Consider the following 26,445-nt stretch of genomic DNA (forward strand, 5'->3'; position numbering starts at 1 on the left):
CACCAGTTACGCACATAATGTACGAGTCCTGAGGAGGAGCCGGAGAGTCCCTTCCGGAGGCGCGGCGCCGCGCCGCGCCACGGCACGACGTTGTGACTATAAGTAAGTCTCGCGCGGCGCGCCGCGGTTTAATGCCGCTGCCGCGTTCGTGGCGCCAAGAGGAGGGCCCATTGGCGACGATAAGCCTCGTTCGTGTCCGGCACGAACGGGAGAAAAAGAAACCAACAAACAGAGAAACAGAGGGAGAAGCGAGAGCGGGAAAGGGACAGAGATAGAAACACGGAGAGATAGACGCACAGCAGCCAGCTTTCACCCGCGTTTCAGCAGTGAGCATACGTATGTACACATATATACCCCGTTCGGGGTGTGGATCGCGACAGTGTAGATAATACGTAGCTGTCAGTCGTGTCCGACCAGTGTCAGTCTAGAGTTAGTTAGTGACGGTGAACGAGTGGCTCGAGTGCGACTATTCCGAGATCGGAGTTTCAACCCTCTATCGACCTAGCGTTTCACGCGCGCACATTCCTCATCCCTTCTCGCTCGCTTGGAAAAGAACGATCGGCAGCCCTTGTCGTTGACATTGCGACAATCAGAATCGGGCCGAATCGAAGGGGTTTTGCAAGCAGGGCTCGGTCTTTTGTTTTTTTTTTATTTTTCGTTAACGTCGCCGTCGGTCGCCAGTGTCCGGAAAGGGGTAGAAGAAGACGGTCGTTCCGGGCGACGGGTGTTCGACTGTACGGTGCTCCGTGGTCGACGGACCGGTAGCCGAGGGTACGGTGGCAAAGTGTTAGTGATCGAGAGAGACTGCAACCAGCAAGAGGTGGTTGGGATCGCAGGGGGTGCGCATGGTCCGTGCGGCCTGTACCGAGATCAGGCCAGTTGACCAGCGCGGACCTTTCTACTGCCGGTTTGGATGTTGATCGTCGCGGTTCAGTCTACACGCTCCTAGAACGACCATGTCCGGGCTGTTTTACACGCTTCTAGGGCTGGCGGCCAGCACGAGCCTCCATTGCGCCGTCCGCCGCGAGATAAGCCCGTGCACCTGCCGACAGGAGGGGTTCTCCAGCCCCGCTATCAACCCGGCAGCGGCCGCCGCAGCCGCTGTCAATACCGCCAACAATGCCGGCCACCACGGCCACGGGGAACGGATCGAGGTGGTGTGCGAGCGCATGGACTCGTTCGAGCAACTCGCCGGAGCACTCAGGGGAAAATTCACCGCGGAGCAACAGATCACGCTGAGGGTGTCGCATTCGAACCTGCGGGACATATCTCGGCACGACTTCAAGGAGCTGCGGATGTCCATCACGAAGCTCGAGCTGAACCACGATCATCTGGGGTGAGTGAGAATCCTTCTCGTGACGCTACAGGCTCGTCTTGTGTAACATGACGTACCCAGGGCTGAAGAAAATAGATCTTTTAAATAGTAAATGGTCTGTAAACATTCCCTTGTAATACGGAATGGCAGATAAAGCTTTTTTCGAAATAGCAATTACATTTGAATATTACGTAGTTAAATACCTATATATTTGACAATGTTATTTCCATGTGTAATTACTATTTCGAGAAACGTTTATTTGCCCAAATTTTGTGTCACACGAGAAGATAGAGACTATACCAAAAAGTCTATTTTTCCCTGCTCTAGGCGCACCTTTAACGTTAAACGTAATGAATCTTCAAATTAGTCGACTTACGCTGTTTTATAACGACGAAAAGGTTTTATTCATTCGCAAACGAATTTAGTCTATGAAAGAATCTTTATTATTTCAATAACTCTGATAGGGAAAAAAATGTGAAATTTGACTTAGTAGTAGCCTTAACCCCTTGCTCTTCCTTTTGTACCTTTGTCAGCGACTTCGCACCTTTTTTTTTTGAAACGACCGAGTATCGATGACAGAAAGCTAGTGTCTCGTTTCGTTTTTAAAAATGTTAACGACACGCGTGGCCAGCAGATGCCGTTTGAAATCTCTATCGCTGTACCATGGATCCCTGCGCAAAATGAATGTAGCAATTTGTAAACTTTTACTGCAGACAAACGTGTTTACAGTATCACGCTCGACTCGATCAATTTTTTCCACAACGGTCTCGCAGTTTGTTTATCCACGAATCTGACCCGATGTTTATGAGGAAAAGACTGCGGGCCGGCTTTCGTATTTTTCTTCGCGCGGATTCGATAACGCCGATCATAACCTTGATACGATAAGGGTTGACCGTGGCGGGCTCGGATGCTACTTTCCATAGACTTGGACTGGCGTCCAACGCGTGGAAATTTCAGGTGGCAGATATCGTTTAAGCGTGGTAATTTTCGTCGTGGTTACGCGCGCACAAAGGGAAATGCGTTTTACGTTGATTCACAGCCGTCCGTTATCAATTCCGCTGGGCGATTCTGCCGGTTCGATGAATTAAAATAGTAAGAATGAATGTGATAGCGATTAGAAGTGCGCATTATTTTCTGGAACATGTCGAGAGATAGGAAGCAGCGCTTATTAAGTCGTTCGGCAGCTAAGTGCCCGACGAAGTGTCGAGAACGATGGTGTTTACGTTGAACGGAGTCGCAGCTTTCACGTGCTTCGCCCAAGTGGAAGCCTCGTTCGTTCGTTCGTTCGTTCGTTCGTTCGTCGTCGTCGTTTCATTGCTCCGAAAGTGTTTATCTCCTGCAGTATTCGTGGTTCTAATGACCGCGCGGACGCCTGTACAAACAGCTCGACCAAGTTTTTGCTATTCGCCGGGACGATTAGCTTTCGTTATCGTTCGGGGCAGGATTTCGCCTAGAAGATAATTCCCTGCGTCGAATAATAAATTATGTGTGGCATCTCTCGCGTCTATTTGGTCGGTATTAGGTGAAAGGTTGACGCTCCGTCGCATCTATTATCCGACGAATTTAATCTGGACAGCTCCGATTATCTCCGTAAAGAATAACGCGCGTCACGCCTGTGTCAATGGTCAGGGCTCGAAGGGAAGCGCGATTTTGTTTAAATAATCGACGAGCAACGCGAGAACTTTCATATCGGGGGGAGGGGTTCGTGCAAGTACGCGAATACTCGGAAATGGAATATTATCTTGCTGCGAAAAACAACATTCGCGGTGTCTGTTTCGTAACATGCGAGCGACATTCGAGTAATTCGAGACGTAATGTCAGAATTGGGCGGTGGTTTTTTTACGGGGGGACCCCCCGAACAAAAACTAGGATATTCAAAATAGCAGGGAACGTTAAAGGAGGTTCAAGAACGTCGATGTATAATACCGTATATACGATTCATTGGAACGATCGATCTTCTCGATTTCTGTTCGTTGCAATTGACGCGGAAAATTTTTATTTCGCATGAACGATAATATTGTAACGATTGCTACGAGCTGATCGGTTTCGCGAAACGGTCGACGCGTATACAGTGTTCTCGCGTAAAACCATCCGTTTCAAGCCGAGTACATAAAGAGTCTTTTATTAATCATCGTAAAAGTACATGTTCGTTCGACGAGTCTTTCCCGAGTCGGAGTAAACAGCATTCCCGATACACACTGTACTATTTGAAAATGAAGAACCAGCACGGACCGCGACGGCACCGCGCGCGGCCCGACTTTAAATAAACTTTCAACCTTTTCTCTCCGAATTCTTCCGTCCAACGATCCGAACAACCAAAATACACTACGATCTGCAAACGAACGGTCCCCGGCTCACAAGAGAACTTCACTATTGGACTCGGATCGGCGCGCACTCGCCCCCGGAGTTTTCAGCTCCCGGGGACCGTTCCGATTAGTTTCTGTTTTCTCGCGATGGAAACCGTATATATGTATATGTATCTGGCCGTTGGTGTTGTGTCGCGACATCCGTGTATCGCCCGTTCTTTTTCTGTGTTTGTCGAACGCGCCGCGTGCCCGAGCCACCGTGTACGGTACACAGCCTTTATTTTCTTTACTCCTTTATGTTTTACCGGCCCTCTTCTGTGTCCGGTGCTCGACCGGCAATTGAAAAGGTCGGGCGCGAACGTGCGCGCGCGGTCCGCTCGATCTTTTTTTTGTCTCGCCTCCGGCGACAGTTCGCGGCGGTGGCGGTGAGGCGCGCGCGCGCGCGCGGAAACGTTTTTTCCCTTTCGATCGTGCAGAAAAAGGAAGGCGCACGGATCTCGAGCGAGTCTCGGGACTCGGCTCCGCTCGGCACAGCGGAGACAAAGCCTGTCCCCCCGGCTCGATGTTCCGGAGAGCGGATACTTTCGCTCGCGACCGGCCTCGCGGCTTCAAGGAATCTTCCTCGATCAATTCGTGGAAGACAGGCGCGGGGCCGAGGAAATTGTTCGCGCGATGAAGAAAATCGTGTGTAGCCGATAGCGGCGGGCCGCGGATAAGTGATATCAGCCACGCTCGGCTCGAGACCACGCGCGCACCACACGACCGACGAAACGCGTATATAGCGCGTTTCTACGAGCTCCCGGGCCCCACCGACGCTCCACATTTTCGTTTTACAGCTTATCACCACGGTGGAGGCGCTCCCTGCCACGTGAACAATCCCTCGGATCGACACCGCCCGATCGTGCGTGGACCCGTCGCTCGCTCGCTCGCTCGCTGGATTATCTTCGGTCAAACGGAGACCGTCGATTCCGGGAACGCTGAAGCCGACAGTCGAAACCTTTGCTACCGGTATCGATTTAGATTCTCGCCACTTTCCGGTGGTCGTTGTTCCCATCCAACGTCAACGCTTCACATTTCTCTGCTTATCATGTCCTGGAAGTTGTAGATACAACAGGCTTGCTGGCGTTCGAACTTCGCGTACAACTTTCTTACGCGTTTTTCTATCGAACAGCATCAGTCTAATTAATTTAAAATCATCTTCGAAACATATTGGGTTGTTCGGAAAGTAATTTCGTTTTTCCCAAGGAAAGACTTAATTTTTTCACAGCCAACTTCACGCTTAAGCTGCATAATCGTTATATATTTGGACAACTGATATAGTAAGTCTTGTTTGCTAAAAATTTTGTTCGATTCTTTGCAATAGTTTTTGTTTAGTAATCTATTGTGTTTCATTTCCACCAAGAAAAAAAACGAAACGACTTTCCGAACGACCTAATGTAATAAGTTTTCGGAACAAATCGTCGAAGCTTCCAAAAGAATTCTTCAAAGCGAAATCGTTGAAATTTTCTTGCAAGTATGCGACTCGTTGTAATGTACTGTTCGAAACACGGTAGACGTATCGAGTTGAAATCGAGATTACAGAGATGCCGCGCTATTTTTCTCGAGGAAGTGTCGCTGCTCGTTTTATAATGTTGGTCACGCGTCTCGCGCGTCTGACCATGAAATTCTTTAATCACTTAGAAACCGTGCGCAGCGGTAGGCGAATCGAGAATAACGAAGGACCGTGACCAGCGACGAAAAAAAAAGAATGAAGATAAGCGTCTCTGTGAAGCGGTTATGCCAGGTACTTTCGAGAAAATGTCCCGCGGGCGAGAACTTCTGCACGGGCACGCGGTCGAACGCACCACATTATGCATTGATACCAGCGACAATATCATCGTGAAAGGTCATCGTCTGATGTAGCGAGCATTGAGCAAAGATGGTTCTATATAACAGCGAGCCGGCTCCAATTAGTATAATTATTCACCAACGAGATCGCCGGCTGTCCGAAACCGTTTTCGAACGTTCGGGGGCGAGTCGGGCACCGCGACCGCGGGAAATTTCGAAAAAGGGAAACGCACCGATTGCGAAGAACGCGAAGATTTGCGAAGCTTTGCGAAGCTGATCGTTGTCTTCGCGTTTATCGTCGCGCGCATCGTTCGTTACATTCGCGTGTCCTTTCACCGTGTACGACAGCGTATTGGATAATACACAGATAACGAGGCGAGGAATTTTTCAGTTCTGAATGGCCGCCGCGTCGTGGACGCTTCCTCCGAAAATTACGACGAACGAAAGCGTGCCTGCGTAAAGCGGGTGTCCCGTTAAAAAAATAGTTCGAACGTTGGGACCGCGTGGGACAACACCGATCGTCAAACGTCTGTTCGATGATCGGGACGGGACGATCGTTACGGATGCCACGAATTTCACCGTTTCTAGATAAAACGATCGGGTGCTCCGGCGTTTGGGGGGCGAGGGGGGGACGGCACAAAGGACGAATACTGGTCTTCCTTGATTATCCTGATGGGCCGCGTACCTCGCAGCTGATGAGAGAAAACGAAAGTCCTTGAGGGAGCGCGGACGACGACGATCGGGAATGCGTCTTCACACGAAAGCAAGAAAAAGAGAGGAGAGGAGAGCGCGAGAATGAAATCTTAATCGCGACTGACCTCTTCCAACGAGTTATCAAGCGGGCCCTGCGCGCTTATCGTTTCGGAATAATTAAATAACGAAATGCTGTGAGCCAACATTATGTGAATAATCGAACGATAATGACCGTGGCCAGCCACGGTTTGTACGTTCCATTGTTTTCAGCGGTGTTGCGGGATCGGAATTGAACAGGAATATATTTCTCATGTAAATGAACAATATAAACAGAAAACTAATTACGTAACCGAGACAGATTGAATAATTTGAGAACGACGGAACGACAGATACGACGTGTCAACTCGGCACTCGGCGACCGACTGATAGTATCGTCGACTTTCGCAATTAAAAACGTGCTCCGCCTTCGGAACGCTCGGTAACAAAATCATAATTTATTCTCTCTCTCTCTCTCTCTCTCTCTTTCTCTTTCTCTGCTTGCCACACTTTCTTGATCTCCTAGGTCCTATGCTACCACACTCGGCCATTCAGCTCTAGCATCTGTCCTCAGATGTTGCCACCATGCTCGGCGATCCTGCTGTAGCATCTGCTCTCAGGGCTACAGATACTGCGACTGCATCTTCATCCGAATCGTCATCTCCCCACATCTAATAACTTACATAGTTAGTGCATACGATGTACAAGAATCTGTAAAACGCATTTCTTAAATTTTCGTTACAGATTCAGATAACAAAGTTAAGAAGGGGAAGTCTTTTTATCTCTTTTTTTATGTCGTTCCAAGCAACAGCAAAATTGAAAAGAAGAAAATGCGGAAAATTATGCCAACTCAAATGTTCGTCGCACCTTTTCGTCACCTTTCCGCGCGTCGAATTGATCTTTCACGGTCGGTAGAGGACATCAATCTTTAACAATCTTTTTGTTAACTTCTCTATTATCTATGCGAAGACCCGTCGCAACGTTCACCTCTTTTGCAAAGACGATGCCACTGATATATTCGGAGAGCGACGGTTGTATAACGTCGTCTTGCAATCGCATCGCGTTTTTTTGCGTGCTCACAATTTCTTTTTCCAACGAAGTCGAACGAGGTGCCTCCCGATGAATAGACCTGTCACCTTTCAACATTCCACTTTATTCTCGTGCTTTTCCGGGAACATAATATTCGAGCAATTGACGGCCATTTTGTCTAATGGCGGTTATCATCGATACGCGGCAAAGCGACATCGTCAGAAGTCTAATGGTTGTTTAATTCTCAGGAGAGAGCTCTTCTTACATTTTTTTGAACAGACACGATGCCTTTATTTATGGCTATCCTTAACCTTCTAGTGGCGGCCAATTTTTTTTGTAGCTTGTTTTGCAGCGCGACGAAACGTCGAATTGACATAGGCTACCAGGTGTATCTTAAGTATATAATACTTCAATAACACGTCAGAAACTGTGTCTACTGTAATCGAATAAAAGTTCTCTTCGACAGAGTCGTTTATTTTACATGATAAATGATAAAGTACAATAATTTAATTCGGGCGCGAGATTTCTTTTCAATCGTGTTTTTATTTATCGTGTTTAATTTTACGAATCGTGTTCACGACAATGCGCGACTAGCCTTCATAACCTTCTCGCGTTTGTTGTTTCTAAAACGTTCGCGCAACAAAACCGTGCTCGACAGACGACAAAACGTTGCTTAAAATTCTGTCAACCGCCCGCCGCACCATTTTCATACAGTTACTAATAATTCCTCGAAGGAAACAGAAAATTTACATTCGCCGTGTGCCTGCTTTTACCCGACCCGCTTAAATATTTATACCGAAGGAACAGGATTTTTTTGCGAATTCAACGAACGATAAATATTCATAATCGGCGGGTTATTACTGGAAATGCCCGTCGCGAGTCGGACTCGTCAAAGTACGGCGAGGGGTTAAAGATACTTGGGCAGGAATTTCTAAAAAATTCGAACGCGTCCAGTCGAATTTTCCGCGCAGTCTTGTTCGCGTAGAAATCTTCTCCTCATCGTCATCGTCATCCACCAGCACTGTAAATAACCTGTAAATTCAGCAATACTTCAACATTATGCGAAATCGATATTAAGTACTACATTAAGTAATACATTTAATGTAAACCACTGTGGCATGGCCTCAGAATTAATTACGTAACAAAAAGCAACGCGGAATATATTCAATAACGCGAACACATCGAAACGACAAGTACGACAATGTGACTTTTATAATATACACTTATCACATGAACTTTCGAGATTGAAAACGTTCAATGCCTCGATCATGTTTCTTTCGATCTACTAAAATCATCATTGCACGACGATCTCTTAAACAACGCTGGTCGTTGTCATCCATCTTATCAATATTATCTTTCACAATCGAAAAAATATTTTATATTAAAAATAAATATTTTCGCGCGCTGATTTAGATTATGGTTGCCTCATTCCAACGTCGGCTTTAGCGAGAAGCTATTTTCCTCGAACGCGAATTCGTTCGCGAACGGAAACGGTTCGATCCTTTTCCGTTCCTAGTTATCAGATAGGAGCCCGTGTTTTCATCTTCGACGCGTGACTAGGACAACGAGCGATAATTTCGTTTCTCCGCTGAGATTATTAGGAATCGATTGCGTATCGCTTGCCGGCCATGTGTTTACAACGGTCATATGTTGCTCGTCGCGCGATTGCTCGCGGCCGTAGATAGCGCGTCCATTATCGGGCGGATTCCGTTCGAAGTTTTTTTCGGTCGCGGGACAATCCGGACCGTACCCGTTTTCGGGGATTATCTCGCGAGATCCTTTCGAGATCTTTATCGCTCGCGACGATTCCGCGCTTTCGAGGAAATTCGCGTGGCGAGCGAACGACGACGCCGGCAACGAACGAACAAGCAGAAAGTTTGTTTTGGAGAAAGCGACGAGATTAAATATTACGACGTGTCCGTTTTTACACGGTTCTCTTTTTTGTTTTGTAACGGCGTAAGGTCAAATAATTTGCCGCGCGATATTTATTGAAACTTGTTCGAAACTTTATTGAGTTCGACCGCTTTTCTGAACTTGTTCCAAAGTGCAGGAAATTATTGTCACGAAGATGGATGTAATTAAGTTAGGGCGGACGAGGTAATTTAAGAATACAGATACGTTTTATCACGAAGTACCTTGTAATTAGTGAAATACATAAATAAATATACGAACAAATAGCTTTGTCCACTCGGCGGACCAATTTCTAATGCATGTAAATAATTAATTAACTAACGTGATTGGTCGAACACGAGAAGCGACAAAGGACGCTATTATGTGCATGTACATACTACGATGTCCTCCGTTTTTGTTGTACGTGTGTTCGAAACTGAGAATAATCGCAATGCGATATGAATGCCGTAACGAAAATTGAAAAGGAGCTTTTCGTGTTTTAGGTTCGTGGACGGTGACGTTTTCGCGGGTCTAGGAAGAACGCAATACCTCAGTCTCGCTGATAACGAAGTGCCATCAATACCGAGGCACATTCTGTCGCATCTCGCGTTACTGAGGACCCTAGATCTCAGCAGAAATCGGATAAATCGCATAGACTCGGATGACTTCAAGGTACGTGTCTTTCTCATAATTTCAGACTAATTTTCACCAATAATCCTCCACAAATGTGTACACATAAATACCTATTATGGTGTCCTCCATAAAACATTTTCGTAATGTTTGTGAAATGGCTTGGAAGCTTTTTCAAGAAAAATCGTTGAACGTTGTATAATTTTTTTAAACATTATTTCGTACGAGATGTTAAACGTTGTTTTGGCTCGGACAGTGTTCGCACAGTGTTCGATTAACTATGAAACGGATATTGCGCTGAACGGCTCGAGACGCCACGAGAGCTGCAGCGAAGAAAATAATGCAATAAAAAGAAGGGCAACAAGATTAACTGGCAACGGTTAATAACTTCGATGTGGAGCACCTTATAAACAGGAAGAATACAGGCTCGCCATTAATGACTATCAATTACGAGCGTCGATGTAACCTTTCCTGACCGCTTGCCCGTTTTAAAGTAGGATGCACTGTGCGCTTATCGTGCCGGTCGAATCTAATCTCGTTTCAACTGACTTCTGGAATATACGTATTGTCTTTCCGCTTGTTGCGTTTACGTCTTCGGCACAGCTGCGCTCTGTACGTGAACGAGTCTCGATGCACTGATCTAGAATTAGTTTACGAGTACGAGGCACGATTATACAGGAAACAATTTGCAGTAGACTGGATCGTTTATACGCTATGTGCCAGAATTAAAAGCAAAATTTTATTCGGATAGATAAATTTGATTCGACGCTATTGAATAAATATTCAGTCGAATAACAATTTGGCTGGATTACAATTTATCCGAATAAAACTTTAGTCGAATAAGAATTCGTTTGAATAATAGTTTGTTCGTACAGTGATTTATATGAAAAATAACAGCTTCTTCGTACAGTGATTTATACGTAAAATAATAGCTTATTCGTACAGTGATTTATACATAAAATAATAGCTTATTCGTACAGTGATTTATATGAAAAATAATTAATTTCATTACTTTTTCGTATTATTCGGGTGAAAGAATCATTCGAATTATTTGAATAAAATATTCGTCTAAAGGAAATTCATTCTATCTTCGATGGATGCTTTAAATAATAGATTTTTCCGAGTACAATCTTCTCATACGATGAATCTATCAATCTATTCTCTTTCCAATAAACATTCGACGCTACTACCAACCAAAAGTTATCACCTTTTACGAAGCTCCCCGCTTTGAAATATCTTGTCTAATAACCGTTGTTTCTCTGCTGAACGACCGCGTCCGTTCTCGCCGTCCATGAACAAAGCACAGCGGTAATCGTCGTTGAATGTCCGTCCAATCGGCAAGAATAAGAAAAAAAAAATGTGTTGGTAAACGAACGTATTTTCCGCCGGTCACGATTCGCAACGTTGCACGCGTGACTTTGTAGTTAGTGCATACATTGTGGGCCGGTGTACGTACACGTACGACCGAACAATTCATCTCGTGGAGAGGAAGACAGCAACTAAGCTAGCCTGGTGGGGTTTCCCTGGCGCTTGTGCCGCACGTGACCGGCCACGTGCAGAGTATAATCCGCCAATCGTTCTCCAGACGATACGTGCTACTTACGAGATTTTTTTTATTCACGCCTGCCTCGTGTTGTTTATCGCACGTTTTCGCGCGAAACAAAAAATTCGATGGAGGCGCGGGAAGATTTTTCCGGAGGGCGGGCTTCGTAACCGACCTCGACTCCCGGCGATTGGCCGATTTGTTGGCAATCATTTTCACCGAAAAGACGAAATACGATCGCGGTTGAACGGACTTCGGATCGGGCCTGAACGACCGACGAGCGTGTATTTTCGAAGCTGCTTTCGGTACGGTCGGTCGAGAGTCCGGCGTAATTTCCAACGGATTACGCGTCTCCCCGTGCATTTACATGCGACGAGAAAAAAATGTACCGGATAACTATGATGTAAGAACGCGATGTGTTGCGATTTATCTAGCGGAAAAAAGGCCGCTCAACAGGCGGCGGTAAACAGCCCGGGGAAGAAGAAGAAGCTGTTGATTCGATCGATTTCTGCGCGGCTAGAGACGGGACTTCGGTTCCGATCCGTGTCTCGAATCTCCTTCGCGCGCGGTTGCAACACTCGTGCTGCGTAACAATGCTGCTTCAATATTATTCACACTCGCCTGACGTGCCGCCACGATCCTCGTTTAAATGTTGCGCGGCCTCGGTATTAATCGCCGGCTGCCGACGTTGCTAAATACGATCTCCGCGAACTGCTGTCGAAAATATTCGAATGTATCGTTTTCGCCGGGCACCGTTCCTCGCCTCTCTTTTAAAACTGGCGGTACACGGTCGATAGATTACGGTTTATCGGTCACGTTTTCAATAATAAAACGACGAATTTTCGCGTGTACAACCGGGCACACGAGATACACGGCCGGCTCAGATAATTATTCGATGCATTCGGCCGTTCGAGAGACGAACGAAACGACGAGTTCTGTCACGGTTTTTTCTTTTCTTCTTTTTTCTTCTTTAAGCAGATGCATATTTTTAAATCGACTTTACGAGTTTAAAAAAAAAAGAAAAAGAAAGAACGAAGATTTAGAACGGAAGTGACGGATCACGCGAAATTGCTTTTCGTTCATTTACAATGTAGAACATAAAAATAACGTCAGTGGAATCAAAATGAACGGAATGACGTTCGCGGAAATGTCAAAATGTCAGTATCGCGCGAAATTTGCAAAACAGAATGAGACGAGATTTTTCAGGTTCGTTAGGCCGGTATTTTTAGCTCGTATTAGCCAGGTGAAAAATAGTGGCTACAACGGAAATAACAGATCGTGCAAAACTAGTTTTTCCTCGTCAACATTGTAGAACATGGTAAAGACGTCAGAGGAATCGAAATTAGCAGGATGAAGTAGCACAGACAATTAGAGCGCTCGTGTTTATGGATTCGTTGTTCGTGAGAACATTGAAAAGCCTGTACAATACAATGTTTTACATGATTCGACAGATTTTCTATTAACGTACACGATTACAGCTTATGCATACTGGTTTTAATTTCTACAGAGGAATATGCAGAATATTATTTAACCATTATTTATCCATATTTATTTATCCATTATTTATCCATGAAACGCGTCGAAATCGAAAGATCATGCGCACGATAACTGGAAAAAAATTTCTAGAAAACTAATTGTTTCGATCGTTGATCGATGGCTGTACGAATGGAGTTTTATGGGACACTTTTGCGAGACGTTTGTCCAACGATATTCGAAGAAATACATTTGTCTGTCTGATTTTCAGTATAATCCGACGCTGCAGCATCTGTCGATGGCCGGGAACGCGATTTCGGAAATGGTGCCGGGATCGCTGCCGCCATTGGTGAAACACCTGCACGTCGGTCGTAACCACTTGCAGAGCTTGAATCGGACATTGCGGTACGTTAGTTTCTTGGCTACTGAAAATTTTCGTCGGCTCGCGAACCGTCCAGAACGAATCGGACATCCTGTTTATCGTTCTGCCGGTGCCTCTTATTTAATTGACTCTATTCAGCGTTGATGCAACCGGCCGTTCTTCGGATGACCGAACGATCGAGCGAACGCGCACGCAGATTATATCCGGAGGATAGAACAATTAAACGAGATCTGGTCACGTGTTTGCTACTTGAAAGTTCGATTTACGTTCGAGTCGTTCGAAAGAAATGTTTACGCCGGATCGTCTCGTAAATAAAATCGATTCCTATCGCTTGCACGTTATTAAGAATTAATTAATTAATTGTAATCGAACAATTTTCGTTTCGAAGAAAAGTTTACGGCCTAGTCGTTATCATTTATTCTATGTTTTAATATTCACTATCGTTTTCTCACTGTTTTGACGTAAATATAAACTACGATAAACAAGGATAAACGACGTTGCCGTTTTATTACTATAATGAATTCCCCTCTGCTACAATAATAGCAATTTTGCACGCGCGCAATAATGATCGTCTTATGTTTTTCTCGTGTAATCGAGTAATAAACTAGCCACCTGCTAGTAAACGATCAACTAGCGAACATTCGTATGATTTAAATTTTGTTTGCCCGCGAGACACGTGACTGGCTAGAATATAGCTGCATAGTAATTTCGCGTTCTATGTCCCAGGGATTTGAATCAGCTGGAGTGGCTTCTAATTAACGCCAACGAACTGACATCCTTGGATGGTGAACTGCCGTCCTCCGGTCACAACTTGAAGATGCTCTATGCGGTAGACAACAAACTGACTCATTTGCCGGCGGAATTTCGCTATCTGCATCGCTTGGAGTCTCTGTTCCTGCAGCACAATAAAATTCGCAGTTTGGACGGCACGCTGCAGAAGGCACGGCGACTGATATTCCTCGAGCTTTCGTACAACGATCTGCAGGAGGTAATTACTTTCATAATCGATCCATTTATTCGCTCGTTTATTATTAACTAAATATCATATTAATTAAAAATGGTACACGTATTATTAATTATTAAGCGTCATTAATTTACATTCATTCATCGGCGCATTAAACTTAACTCGTTTGGTTCGGATGCCACGGGAAATATTGTCAATAACGTCAATTGTTTTTTAAAGTTCATCATTGTTCGTGATAATTCATTCTTGTTGCTATAAAATAACGATCCGATCGAGGACGTCTCATTATCAGCAAAATACAAGAAACAATATATTAATAATATGTTATCAAGCATATTCTTTATTATTTGTTGAGCATTCAAAGGATGCCATTTGTTTGCTAAACTGTCGTGAATTCACGTAGCGTTTGTTAAAGAATGTATTCTGTGACCTGAAAGGCGGAGATCACGAACACAGTTTCTCAACGTTATCTGATTAAAGAAATAAAAAAAGTCGGGAATACATTATCGACAATAATATCTTGCGCATGGAATTATGCAGAATCGCGGGAAGCACGGACTCGCTTGTGGCACTTTTATTTGCCAAAGATTATTTGCGATCCGGCACACCAGCTTTCGCAAGGAAACGCGCGTAATGTGCAGGCGCGCACGATCGCGGTGCATGATAACACGTGGAGGCGTTCGTTCACTGTTCCGTGTATTAAGTCAATTACTGCATCCTAACGTAATTATTATGTCGTGCGTTTCCGTCCTGCGGATTAAATTTTTATTGAAGCGGACGCGTGTGCGGCAGTCTTCGCCCGTAATCCGTTCGCATCGACTGACTTCTTCCGTGCGATCTGAAAGGTTTCTCGTTTAACGCGTCGAGCTATTAACCCCTTGCACTGCGACTCCTTTCACGTTGCGTTTATTAACACTTATTCGTTCTTAATATTTTCCTTAATATAATAGCACCAGATAAGTTTCGTTTCTTGTATTGTCTTTATTTATTTCTGTTTCTAGACTTTGATAACAGAAAAACTCGTTTCGATTTCGATTCAAAAGAAACGAATAATATTCATATTTAATAGATCCTACACGGTATCTTTGTCACGAGCCTGACTCGTTATTATAGTGCAAAGGGTTGAAACTCTTTTCGTGCGTAAAAAATATATAGTAACTTTTTTGATGGAGCAATAGGTAGTAGCGGGTGGTATGCGTTTATGACAACGATGTCTGTCATTTGCATCTTACTCACGTTTCTTGCAATCAGCTCGGAGAACTTTTATTTTGCACAAAGATCCACGGGTTCAGCGATGAGAATCGATCTTCCCCGATCGAAGGATCAAAGGCGATACTCGCAGACATTCGACTTCCGGGCAAATGTATTATTCGTGTATTGTTCACAAACGAACGCCCGTTTTCCGCCGATGCCGATAACATTCTGCTACCCAGAAGTTCTGTTACTCGCAAGAAAACTAATTGCACGGTAACCGAATGCCGGTCGACGGTAAAAGTACCGCACAAAGTTCCGCATACTGCCGCCTTTACTTTATCGTTACTAAATGGTCTAACCTTTTAGAAAGTCTAGATTGTATATAAAACGAGAGAAAAAAAAGAAGATCACGCGATAGCCTAGATTTAGAAAATTCAAACGGCGGAAGGTGGTGCACGAGAAACTGCTCCCGTGATTTCCTCGCGCTTCGAGACGTGAAATTTCGAGCGAAGCGCGACCATGTACGTTAAACGAGCACGTCGAGTAAACCTAATCGTACGGAAATGGTAAAGGGAATGTAACGTGAATCGACGATAGGCCAGGAAAGTTTTCGTTTATCGGCGAGAACGCGGTGTTTTGCAATCCCTTCGTCAAATGTGATGTTTTCCGCTAGTTGACAGAGGAGGATTTCCTAGAAGCGGAGATGCTGGAAGACCTCGAGCTCGGCCACAACTCTTTGAAATCGTTGGGCGGCCCGGTTGGCGGCAACGGCGACGGAAACGGGGGCAACAGTGTTCTTTACCCTCTCAGGTCTTTGAGGAGCTTAAACTTGACGCACAACGAGCTCCGCGACTTCTCGTTCGCGTCGCTACGTGGTCTGCGCGAGCTGCGGATGCTTGATCTGTCGAACAACAGAATCGCGCGGCTTCACAGAGGACGGACACCCTCCGAGGTACTTACCTATGCAACTATAATCCTGTAATGTCAAAATGGACACTGAGGCCGCTTATCGAGAGTCTAGTCGCTTGTACAGAGTCCCGAGTCGGAATTGTTTCATTTATGTTCCACTTCTTATTTTACATAAAAATCCGCAGTCATTAACACTTTGCGATCGTATGTCTATTCTCAGCCATCAAAGCTACGTATTTTTTGTTTTATTTTAACATAAAATTGAAACACATTATTGTGTTATATGAATCTAAACTTTAAAAAAGAATTAATAAATATTCTTTTCCTATTTAATCTTGTATGTGTTCGTTCAACGAAAGATTAATACCGATCAGCACGAGACCTATGCATGAACTTAATACGACCGCAAAGTCTTAAAGTGTATTGTAAAATCGGGTTACTTTTTACACAAGATTCGTTTTATGGAATATTTTCAATTTTATGGACTCATTTTATGGAATAACGACCTGTGGTGTCAATCGATGATCCCTTGAAATATTTCGAGTACACGCCGGTAACGCGTTTCGCGTCCATTTCAATCGTGTTCGCAGAACCTGGTGGAGGAAGAAGGGGAGGAAACGGCAGGGAGCAACATACAGGACATGCGTCTACAGCACAACGAATTGCGGAGCTTGGACGGCTCGCTGTTTTTGGGGATGAAGGAGCTGCAGAGGCTGAACCTCAGCCACAATTTATTAGGACCGACGATCGGGCCGCGGGATCTACGTGGTCTCGACGGGCTCAAAGTCCTCGATCTCTCTCATAATGAACTCACCACTCTCGAGGACACGTCGGAGGTACGAGCGAAAGCGATTACCGACCAGCGAATTAACCCTCGCGTTCCGGTTCAACGAAGAATTTCACTTCTGTCTCTTACAACTGGCAATTTTTATTTTGAAGAATCCAAAGTCCGACTGTAACAAATATTTCGTCTAGTCTTGTATTAGAAGATAGATTGTCCTGCGTGTTTTATGGAAAGTGGTGTGTATAGTCAACCGTACGTAGTGAACAAAGTTTCTTCAACAACGCAAGAGATGCGATAGATTGTTAGATGAAAAATCTAGATCTTCGTTTATTTTTATTCCTAGGCTCTGGTAACGGAATAATCAGATCTCATCTCGTGTTTTAGAGAGCGAGTAAAAATCGTATTTAACGGACGTTGCGCGAACCTATGAGTTTACGAATGATCTTCTACGAAATCTTAAAGTGGCCAGCTCGATTGGCCAGTTCGAAGGGATTAATCAATGATACGAGTACCGTATGATTTGCAGACATGGCTACCGTCCCTGGAGGAGCTAAACGCATCGCACAATCGGTTGGTGACGCTGTCCGAGAGGGACTTCCGCGGTTTTCCAGCTCTCTGTTGGGCGGATGTCAGCACGAATCGGATACGCAGCCTGACTCCCGAGCTGGTAATGAACACACGTTGCACCGTTCACGGAGTTCAGGACGTACTGCGCATATATCTTCAAGGTAAGTGCGATCCGACGTGTGAATGATGAAACCTCGAGCGACCTTCTTCCAATTACCGCAATGTTTGCCATCGATAAGAGTTCGAGAGCAGATTCCAGAAGCCCGCGATTGCTTGTCATCTGTGACGCACGTCAAACAACGGTTGGTAACCGTTTAGCATATCCTCGGCATTGTGCCAGTGGAAAATTAACACCGGCAAACACAGGTGTATTCGGCTCAAGGATGAAGAGAGTCGGCAAATACAAATTAGGAAACTTCCAAATAATTTTAACGTCATAATGTTTCACTCCGTTATCCAACATTTTCAAAAGTACTCGAAAAATTGATTTTCTTCTCGAACAATACTTGCGCAATGGGTTCAATTTTCTAAGCCGACAAAACGCGGCGATTGAATAAACAAAAGCTCAGGAGGAAGTCGAACGTTAACAAAAAGTTACTTCACGGTTTATAACTTTGCCACGGTTATAGTTCGTTCATAAAATCATTTTATAAATTCGTCAGCCACGGTCGAATAGTTAACGGCGTCTGACTGGAACAAAGTTATCGATCCGTTCTCGAAGAAAATGTTCATTGAGATTTTTAAATGTTACAATTTATACAGATTATTTTGATTAGAAACGTGTCTTTTTCGTTTAGGGATCAAAATCGTGGGTGATCGGCCATAGAGATTTTTATAAGCGTTCGAAGCTTTTATACGAGTACATTGCAATGGTAAACGTTCGATTTCCCTGATCGTGCGCTTCGTGTATCGGGGACTGCGATATAGAAAAAGAAAAGCGCGTAACGCGTTTTAATCCGGAATTTGATTTATTGTCTGGAAACCTCGTTCGACGTGCGGTGCGTCGCGGCGCGTCAACACGCGTGGTCGCTCGACAAGATCGAGGAGAGCAGCGAAAAACAGATCGTACTTGCGAGCGTGATGCGCATATGCCCGCAATCGTGCTGGCCGTTGTAAACGAGCAAATCGATGGAGCGATATGTGCACGTGGGCCGTGATTTCGCCCTCCACCCTCGCAAGAATAACGAGACCGTCGCCCGACGTAGACGCGCTGAATGGGCGCCAACTTGTAATTAATAAACGCGTCGTTAAGTGTCGCGAGGACGGTCTCCGTGCGTAAGATGGACTGGGACGGCAAATAAACGGGTCATGAGAGTGGCCGGTGTCGGCGGACAATAAATTACTGGCTGATAATCACTGTGGCTCCGTTCAGCTCCAGACCCGCATTTTATTTTGTTACAAGAGTTACATTTCTCGCGATAACCCCCGTACTGGCGCCATCTCGTATTATTTATTGTATATACCGGCGACGGCCAATCGGTTCGCGGCTCGCTGTTGTTATTGTTAATGCACTAGTTTTTCGTGGCGGCGACCACTCGCGTTATCGCGGCGAATCCCCCGTTATCGTCGCGGCTTCGTTATTCCGCTGGCTAACGCTTGTTCCTCGTTCCCGAGCATCAACCAACAACCCCATCCTTGATTCACGATCATCGTTCCTGATCCACGGCGTTGTTGTTGCGTCCACGATCTTTTCAATCCCAACGATACGAATAACGCGGTCAAGATTTAGCGGTAGTTTCATAGATAAAACGAAACTCGTAGACGCAAACAGTGAAAATTATTGGAAACACGCCGCGGGAAGATGTACGTACCAATGGTATTTCGTGCGTGTCGTCTAAATGGACCATTTTCAAAATAAACGGTTGAAATATGTCCGACGTTTCGACATGGTTCAAAAGTTCCATTAACAGAATTGTTATGTTAAAGAACGTGGTAAATCTATAAAATAGTCATTTCTTAAGATATTCGCTCCGTTTCAGTTGTTGCTTGCATTATTGTTAGTATTTTTCGTTACATCATACGCTTATGAATTTATGTTCAAACTAAGATGTTGTCTTTTTCGGTAGTTACAGTTAGCGAATCAAACACGTATTGCACTTATAATTAGCTGCCTTATAAATTAATTTGGTGTTAACCAATATCTCTGCTGTGCACAGTCGCGTTTTTATCAATAATTCAACGATCATCGAATGCACTCGATATTATATATTTTACTGTTTTTGATTGATAACACTCATATGTATGAAGTGGTCGATAGGCATCTACCTCCTTAACAGAAACGAAAGAAAAGAAATTGTTTGTCTCCTACGTTTTTAATATAAGTATGGGAAATTCGAACATTTTCTACGCGGGATTCAAAGCTGATCTGTTCTCAGAAACTGAGTTATTCCATTGGTTCAATCTGTATCGTGTTACATATCCAGTTATTTCTTAACACTTTATCTACCGGATGCCTATTAATCGTATTTTTAATTACTATGCTCTACTGAGAGAAATACGAAGAACTTTTTCCTAGAAAAATAAATCATTAGATAATATTACTGAGGGTGACTTGTCAGTGTCAGTAAACATTAGATTATAGACTTTTGGAAATTATAATATAATTTCCAATTATATATGATCGCCGGTAAATCACGTCTTAAGAATTACAGATTATATTTGCAAAGTCTTGGATAGAAATTCATGAAATTTCTTCTGTGAACCTTTTCACGATGGATCTTCCTAGCCACACAATTATAACTGAATACACTTAGGATTTGTAACTTTATTTTTAAACGTAAGAAAATTTCATTTGCCAGAAACTAAATAATCGAATAATAACATTTATACTGGGGGTCGAAACGTGCCCGTGCCCCGTCATCGAACTGTTAAGGGAGGGACAAGGTGATAGAGACTTCTCTCCTCTTCCCGCTTAAATAGATCCGATATTTTAACTTTGCAGACAATCCGGTGCTATGCGATCCTGGACTGGCCGACTTGACCGTCGCTTTAGAGGTGAATCACGCGAAGGTCTACGGAGTTGCAAACGATTGCCCGACGACCGCCTCGACGCCGAACGAGCAGACATCGTCTCTTCCGCCATTGCCGGCGACGTTGCTGCTGGCTGCGGCGGCGGCGGCCGCTTCCGGCGGTAACGTCTCCTTCGCCGCAACCCTCGAGTAGACGCGTCCCAGAATCCGCGAAGGATCGTAATCGATCAACCGGCAAACGATGTTGGAAAAGACGGAAGAAGCGTGCGAGAAGAACCGCGTGGGAGTTCGTTCGACCGTGCAACGAAGAAAAATGCCACAAACTCATGGCGTAGCCGAGCGTGGACCGGAAGTGCGCGCGACTCGGATGGCCGTGGCACCATTGGTGCAACCTCGCTCTAAGCTCTACACACGGACGTTTTAGTTCGTTCATTGCGAATTCCCAGCGGAGTATCCCGGAAACGTTACATAAAATAGTATGTAGTGAAACGAGGAAGAAGAAGAAGAAGAAAAAGGAAAGAAAAAACAAGAACGCTGGTTGATCATGATCGAACAGTGACGAGACTTGTTCATGCGTGATTAACAGCTGACTACCGTTCACAACTTATAAAGTCAGCCTCTCCGATCCCCTAGTAGATATTAAGTGACGAGAGATATATATTTATTTTAACGAGCTTCGATCACACACTGTGAGAGTGCGGTTCCTTATGTCACCGGGAGGACAATTTCCGGCCTGAGCAGTAATCAAGTCTCGGGGAGATCTGTATCAGACGATGTAACGGTGATATCGTATCGATGCAGGTCCGAAGAGAGTGGACAAGTCCGAGAAGCGGATACTTGATGACAATGAACCGTTGACATGCGGGAATCGTGATCCCGTTTTATAAGTCTAGGAACAATCTACGAATGTTAGACTTTTTGTAATAGGTGACGTTACGACGCTGTAAATAATTATTAATCCTGATGCAGTTCGACAAGTTAGAGGAGACCTTTGCCTCCCCGGTTTTTAAACCATCGCTGTGTTTTACTATTTCACTGGGACGACAAGGGGTGTCCGATCCTTTAGGGAAGACATATTAAAATCACGAAATTAGGTAATAATTCGAACTTTACGTTGGACAATTTCTAGTATTCGTTTAATTGCGAGAACGTGTGGGGCCGCCGGGGGCTGAAGGTATCTTTTCAAACATGTCGGACCGCACGTCTCAAACGTCGTACGCCTCTTTTTCCGGTAGACGTGCGTTCTCTTTGAATTCGAACTCGCGTACACCACTCACTTTCGTCTAGTTATTATCCTTAACAAGGTCATTGCATTGAAAAACGATAAACGATTTGGTGGAGATCATCATTAATCAATCATCATAGATCATCGTTAATCATGCTTCGAAGTATTATCCATAACGCTTGCGCGATCTATCGCGTCACCGTAATCTTCATACACCGAACGCATTTAGATTATTCGTCAGAATATTATCGGATGATACGACTGAGATCTAGCGCGCAATTAGGGCAAGTAAGACAATATACGCAGATGAAAAACTTCTTCATCGATAAACGCGTGACATCGTCTCGATCCGTTCTTTTAATTGAATTACATTGGAATTGAACGATACGACACCAGCGCCGAGTTTTCGAAACTACTATTTGCCAAGTTCCTTAAAGTTTTCCGTGAGTAACGTCAGCATTTGACACGTGTAAACTTTCGAACGAATGATAAAACTGCTTGAAGGAAACCGAATATAGAGAAATGTTGTGCCGTTGTGAAAATGAAGTCGAACTTGAAGAATCAGTTTAATTACTAAAATCCGAGATCAAAATGGAAAATAGCCTAATGGAAAATTGTATCGCTAGATTAATAATCGTATCAAGGCCGACCGTTACCAATAACGTGAGCACGGCTAACGCGTTCTTTACATCATAGTAATCTATCGATTCCCATCGACGCTTCGATCATTAATTAAATTCCTGAATGACCGAGTAAATGAACGATCGGTCAGGTCAATAGTGTAAGTGAAATCTGTTAACTTATGGTGTGTACGCGATATAGGCTGATTGGCAGTGGGCGATCAATTGACCCTCTCGTTAACTCGTACCAATAGGGATGAATTATTATCAACGTGCTTCTATGCATACATAATCAATTGGCCCTTTCCATGTATCAGTAAGGCGCGCCAATGTTTCATGCGTAAATCGTATTAACGGTTAAATTAACGCAATACGAGTAATGAAGACTTCCTTGTTTAATATTCGATATATTGATCTATTGTTATGTTTCTCGAATTTCCTTCTTTGATATTTGATATATTGAAATGATTAAGAAAAAAGATAGATTTTTGAATAATTCATGCGTTTAAATATAAATCGATGAAAATATAAATTTCCGTTAGCATTCGCATACTGGTAATGATGTTACTAATATTGACGTATATAACGAAACACTGAGATCTTGAATTTTCCAAATTTCACTAAACAAAGTACAATAGGGAACATGATCGATGAAATTGTAATTAAAACTTTGTTAGTAGCACTACACTCTTTCATACATCTTCTTTTTGTAAGTCATTTGTCAATTATTTATAATTCTTTTTTTTTTATACAAATGTGAGAAAACAATCGTTGACGCCGACTGCTGGCTTCATATTAGCTAGGACTCGAATCAAAATAATTTATCAGCTAAGTATTTTAATTAAGCGCATTCTGAGCATTGCGAGAAGTAGGAAACAAAATGTTGAGTATTAAACGATATTTGTAACATTTGTTTGACGGAAAGTAAACGCGTATTTAAAATTTAGTAAAACATTTCAGTTCCAAGTAAACTTGAAGATTTCTCTACTCTGAGCAACGTCTCGTTCTCGCATGTCCATGGAACAAGTGTAATTACAAATATATCTTTATAGGTGCCATATATAAATAGAAATCGAATGGAGACCTGTTTGTAATTTTAGTACCTAAGTAATTTATCCACACTGTGATTAGCAGTTTACTGTTTCTGACATGAACTGTAGGCAGGTAGTATGTCAAAACGAGCGACACAATTAATTATATGTAATAATACCAGAAAATTATTGTACTAATGATAAATATTATATTTTAATAAGATACTAATTTTAAGTCTGCAATGTCTAGCACCACGACTTCTATACATGTAATAGACATTTTAGATATCTTAGTTTTTATTAATAAAGGCTTTAATCTTATTTTGTATTTAAATAATACATAACAAAAATCTCTCTTAATCTACAAAGGAAAAATGTAATATCTACAATTTCTGAATCTGTAGAAAAGTCAACAATCCCTTTGAAATCATTGTAATGTTCTTTTTTTAGCAATGGTTGAATTTTTTCAACTGAAAAAGTGTAGAATTATTTTTTTTGTTATTTCTTCTCAGATAAGTACAATATTTACTAGCTTCAGTAATAAAAAATAAATACCTTTCCACTGATTGTTAGAATTGCTTAAGCGCACAAAGTATTCATCAGTTAAATTTTTATTATTTGTAAAAAATGAAATTTGCACATGTTCATAATCTTTGCCATCAGGGAAGTATATACAGAAATCTAGATAATTCTTGTAAGCATGACAAGCCCGCTTAATAGCATTCCATAGTAAAATTTTTTGTTCATTCCTCTGTTCATGTTCTGAAAAGTATTCAAAGCTAAAGTCAACCTTATCATGGCAAATGTCAAACAGAGCATTGTGTTAAGAAATTTTTACAATATAAAAAATCTATTTCCCAAATTTAGATCAAACCGCTTATATCGATTAGGCAAAATAAAATTTTATTGCAAGTAGAAAAAAGATCTTTAATATACCTTGTTGTAAATCAACAATTTCAAGAGACAAGCCATCCCTTCGTGATTTAGCACTATCTACTTCTTCTAATAATATTGACATCTTTTTTGACGCATTTGAAATTTTCTTGTCCACTATTTTTTGTTGCAACATCTTTGCATCTATCTCAGATTTCAATACCTCACTTTCTTGTTGTAACTCTGCTATTTTGTTCATGCTCATTGTCCTTTTCTCTTTGCACTCTAAACAAAAATCAAAAATGTTAGAAACAAAATATATTGATGAGTAAAGAATATATTATGATTTCTAGATAATACAATATATCAATATCATATATGTTTACGCAAAAAATGTTTGCGAGATTGAAATTAAATACATATAAATTTGCATAATATTTTCCAATCGAAACGCGTCAATGAGGAACACACTCATATACGACTTGATGTTTACTCTCTGATAACCTTGAACTGGTTCATTATAGGATGGGAAACTCCCATGAATTAATTATCAGTTATTGTGTGGTGTGAACACATGTTTCAGTAATCTAATATGAGGAGTCAATTTTTCAATTATTGATAGCTTTGGAAATATACCATTTTTATAAGCAATTGCATGTTCTACTTTGCCGGCAACTTTTGCTTGTAAATTTTTACTACCCGACACCAATCTATCTAACACAGAAAAATCTCTATTTTGAAGAATAAGCGAAATATCACAATTAAAATCTTCTATCGTCATTTTGTCATTTATTCACGGATGTTCAAGACTGCTAAATCCCCAAACCAACACGGTTTTAGCAAAAGATGTTACTTGTACTTCCAAAGCACTCATTCAAGTTTAAACGGTTGGGATCAGTGATGCCAATGCAATAAAGTATGTACAGTCTAACCCAATCCAGTCCTACGTATGTATGTACATATTTAAAAAATGCAAACACTGCATACGTCATTAATAAGTCATTGCTGATCTTCTTTTTATATTTCTAGAACTGCAAATGATATTTTTTCCTAATGTCAAAATAATTCAATGCTGTCTCATAGAGATTCGTATGAACTGTCCCGAAGTTTGCCGCATGTACATTTCCAAATAGTATTTCGAACAATAAAGAAAATTAATATTTAATGGAATAACTGCTTCTCCTGAAAATAATAAATCGAGTATTTTTCAACATTAACTTTCTAGAATTTGACTAGAGATATTACATGAATTATTCTGCTTAGTATTTTAAAAATTTGCGGGAAGTTCAGACGATTGAAATCCTGCGCATGGATTGATCGTAGTATTTAAAGAACACCGCATACTTTTGTTAATTGAAAAGAAAAAATTAACGTCTTATTCGATAAACATAATGTTATTTGTATGAAAACAGGACAAAGACATAGTAATTGGTTGTGCAACACAAATCGGCTTCACTGCCGTATAAGAAAAAAAAATGAATTATGGAAATCATAGCAGGCAGTACTGAGAGGAACAAAGCAAGTTTTTGTTCATTTATTTGAACATTGCCTTTAGACCATCTTTAAGGAATGTATAAATAAAATTACGATATAGCTGGCTATTTTCTATTCTTCTTTTGTTAGATTAAAATGAAATGTGACTCCTTGATACAATAGGGTTTCAAATAAACTGGTATCTTTCGTTGTTAACAAAATTCTGTTCAAATTTATACGTTTGGCCAAGAAAATGTATTTTCCAGCGTAACTTTTACAGGAAGAAGGCTTGTCTCGTGGAAACTTCTACAACGAATGTCCTTGTAAGACAGACATTTTACAAGCTGAATATTAAATGTTCCATGCGAAAAATACCTTTTGGCACCACGTTTATTAAAAAGTTCTTTATAAAGTAAATAAAACACCGAATTATTATGAACTAAATTTATTAAGCTATACTACTATTTTTTTATTGACGGCCAAATAATTATTTCCTACTGTTATAATAGTATTCATAATATATTTGAAGCTTGTTACGATGTTTGAGAACATTTTTTATATTTTAGGCAACAAAATATCTCTTCCTGTAAAAAAAAGTGTCACACGTAATGAATTTCAATGTTATTTATGAAAAAATCCTGGAACTATTTAAATCAAAAGTAGCCAATGTAAAAAATAAGTTCCTTCTAAATTGAATGAAAAGTAGAACATT

General features: G+C 42.3%; 2 protein-coding genes across 3 annotated transcripts; one reads left to right on the forward strand and one right to left on the reverse strand.

The window, feature by feature from the left end:
• The first annotated feature begins 118 nt into the window (after window positions 1–118).
• On the forward strand, window positions 119–23,708 carry Ltl (leucine-rich repeat-containing larval translucida). Its single transcript, XM_078187510.1, has 8 exons — window positions 119–1,336; window positions 9,600–9,768; window positions 13,014–13,147; window positions 13,851–14,112; window positions 15,956–16,234; window positions 16,782–17,027; window positions 17,502–17,703; window positions 20,484–23,708. Exons 1-8 carry the CDS (start codon window positions 957–959, stop codon window positions 20,702–20,704), a joined length of 1,893 nt encoding a protein of 630 aa, XP_078043636.1. The 5' UTR covers window positions 119–956; the 3' UTR covers window positions 20,705–23,708.
• LOC144473557 (uncharacterized) lies at window positions 23,703–25,141 on the reverse strand. Of its 2 annotated transcripts, none has more exons than XM_078187522.1 (4): window positions 24,897–25,141; window positions 24,324–24,545; window positions 23,943–24,149; window positions 23,703–23,857 (listed from the first exon to the last, which is right to left on the reverse strand). In XM_078187522.1, the coding sequence occupies exons 1-4, from the start codon at window positions 25,039–25,041 to the stop codon at window positions 23,706–23,708; spliced, it is 726 nt and encodes a 241-aa protein (XP_078043648.1). In that variant the 5' UTR covers window positions 25,042–25,141; the 3' UTR covers window positions 23,703–23,705. The 2 variants fall into 2 exon arrangements, with proteins under 2 accessions (XP_078043648.1, XP_078043657.1); XM_078187531.1 differs by lacking the exon at window positions 24,897–25,141 and adding an exon at window positions 24,732–24,741.
• Between the last annotated feature and the right edge of the window lie 1,304 nt (window positions 25,142–26,445).

This window comes from Augochlora pura, chromosome 2 (genome assembly GCF_028453695.1).
Source record: "Augochlora pura isolate Apur16 chromosome 2, APUR_v2.2.1, whole genome shotgun sequence".
NCBI classification, from domain to species: Eukaryota; Metazoa; Arthropoda; class Insecta; order Hymenoptera; family Halictidae; genus Augochlora; species Augochlora pura.

What these genes read in the sequence shown, in the direction of transcription:
- Ltl (XM_078187510.1), top strand. Translation starts at nt 957, where the DNA reads ATGTCCGGGCTGTTTTACACGCTTCTAGGGCTGGCGGCCAGCACGAGC. An exon ending in AGCTTGAATCGGACATTGCG is followed by an intron (nt 13,148 to 13,850) that starts GTACGTTAGTTT and finishes TCTATGTCCCAG; the next exon opens with GGATTTGAATCAGCTGGAGT. An exon ending in ACTGCGCATATATCTTCAAG is followed by an intron (nt 17,704 to 20,483) that starts GTAAGTGCGATC and finishes TTAACTTTGCAG; the next exon opens with ACAATCCGGTGCTATGCGAT.
- LOC144473557 (XM_078187522.1), bottom strand. Translation starts at nt 25,041, where the DNA reads ATGACGATAGAAGATTTTAATTGTGATATTTCGCTTATTCTTCAAAAT. An exon ending in TGCAATTGCTTATAAAAATG is followed by an intron (nt 24,546 to 24,896) that starts GTATATTTCCAA and finishes ATTTTTGTTTAG; the next exon opens with AGTGCAAAGAGAAAAGGACA. An exon ending in AATTGTTGATTTACAACAAG is followed by an intron (nt 24,150 to 24,323) that starts GTATATTAAAGA and finishes AATACTTTTCAG; the next exon opens with AACATGAACAGAGGAATGAA.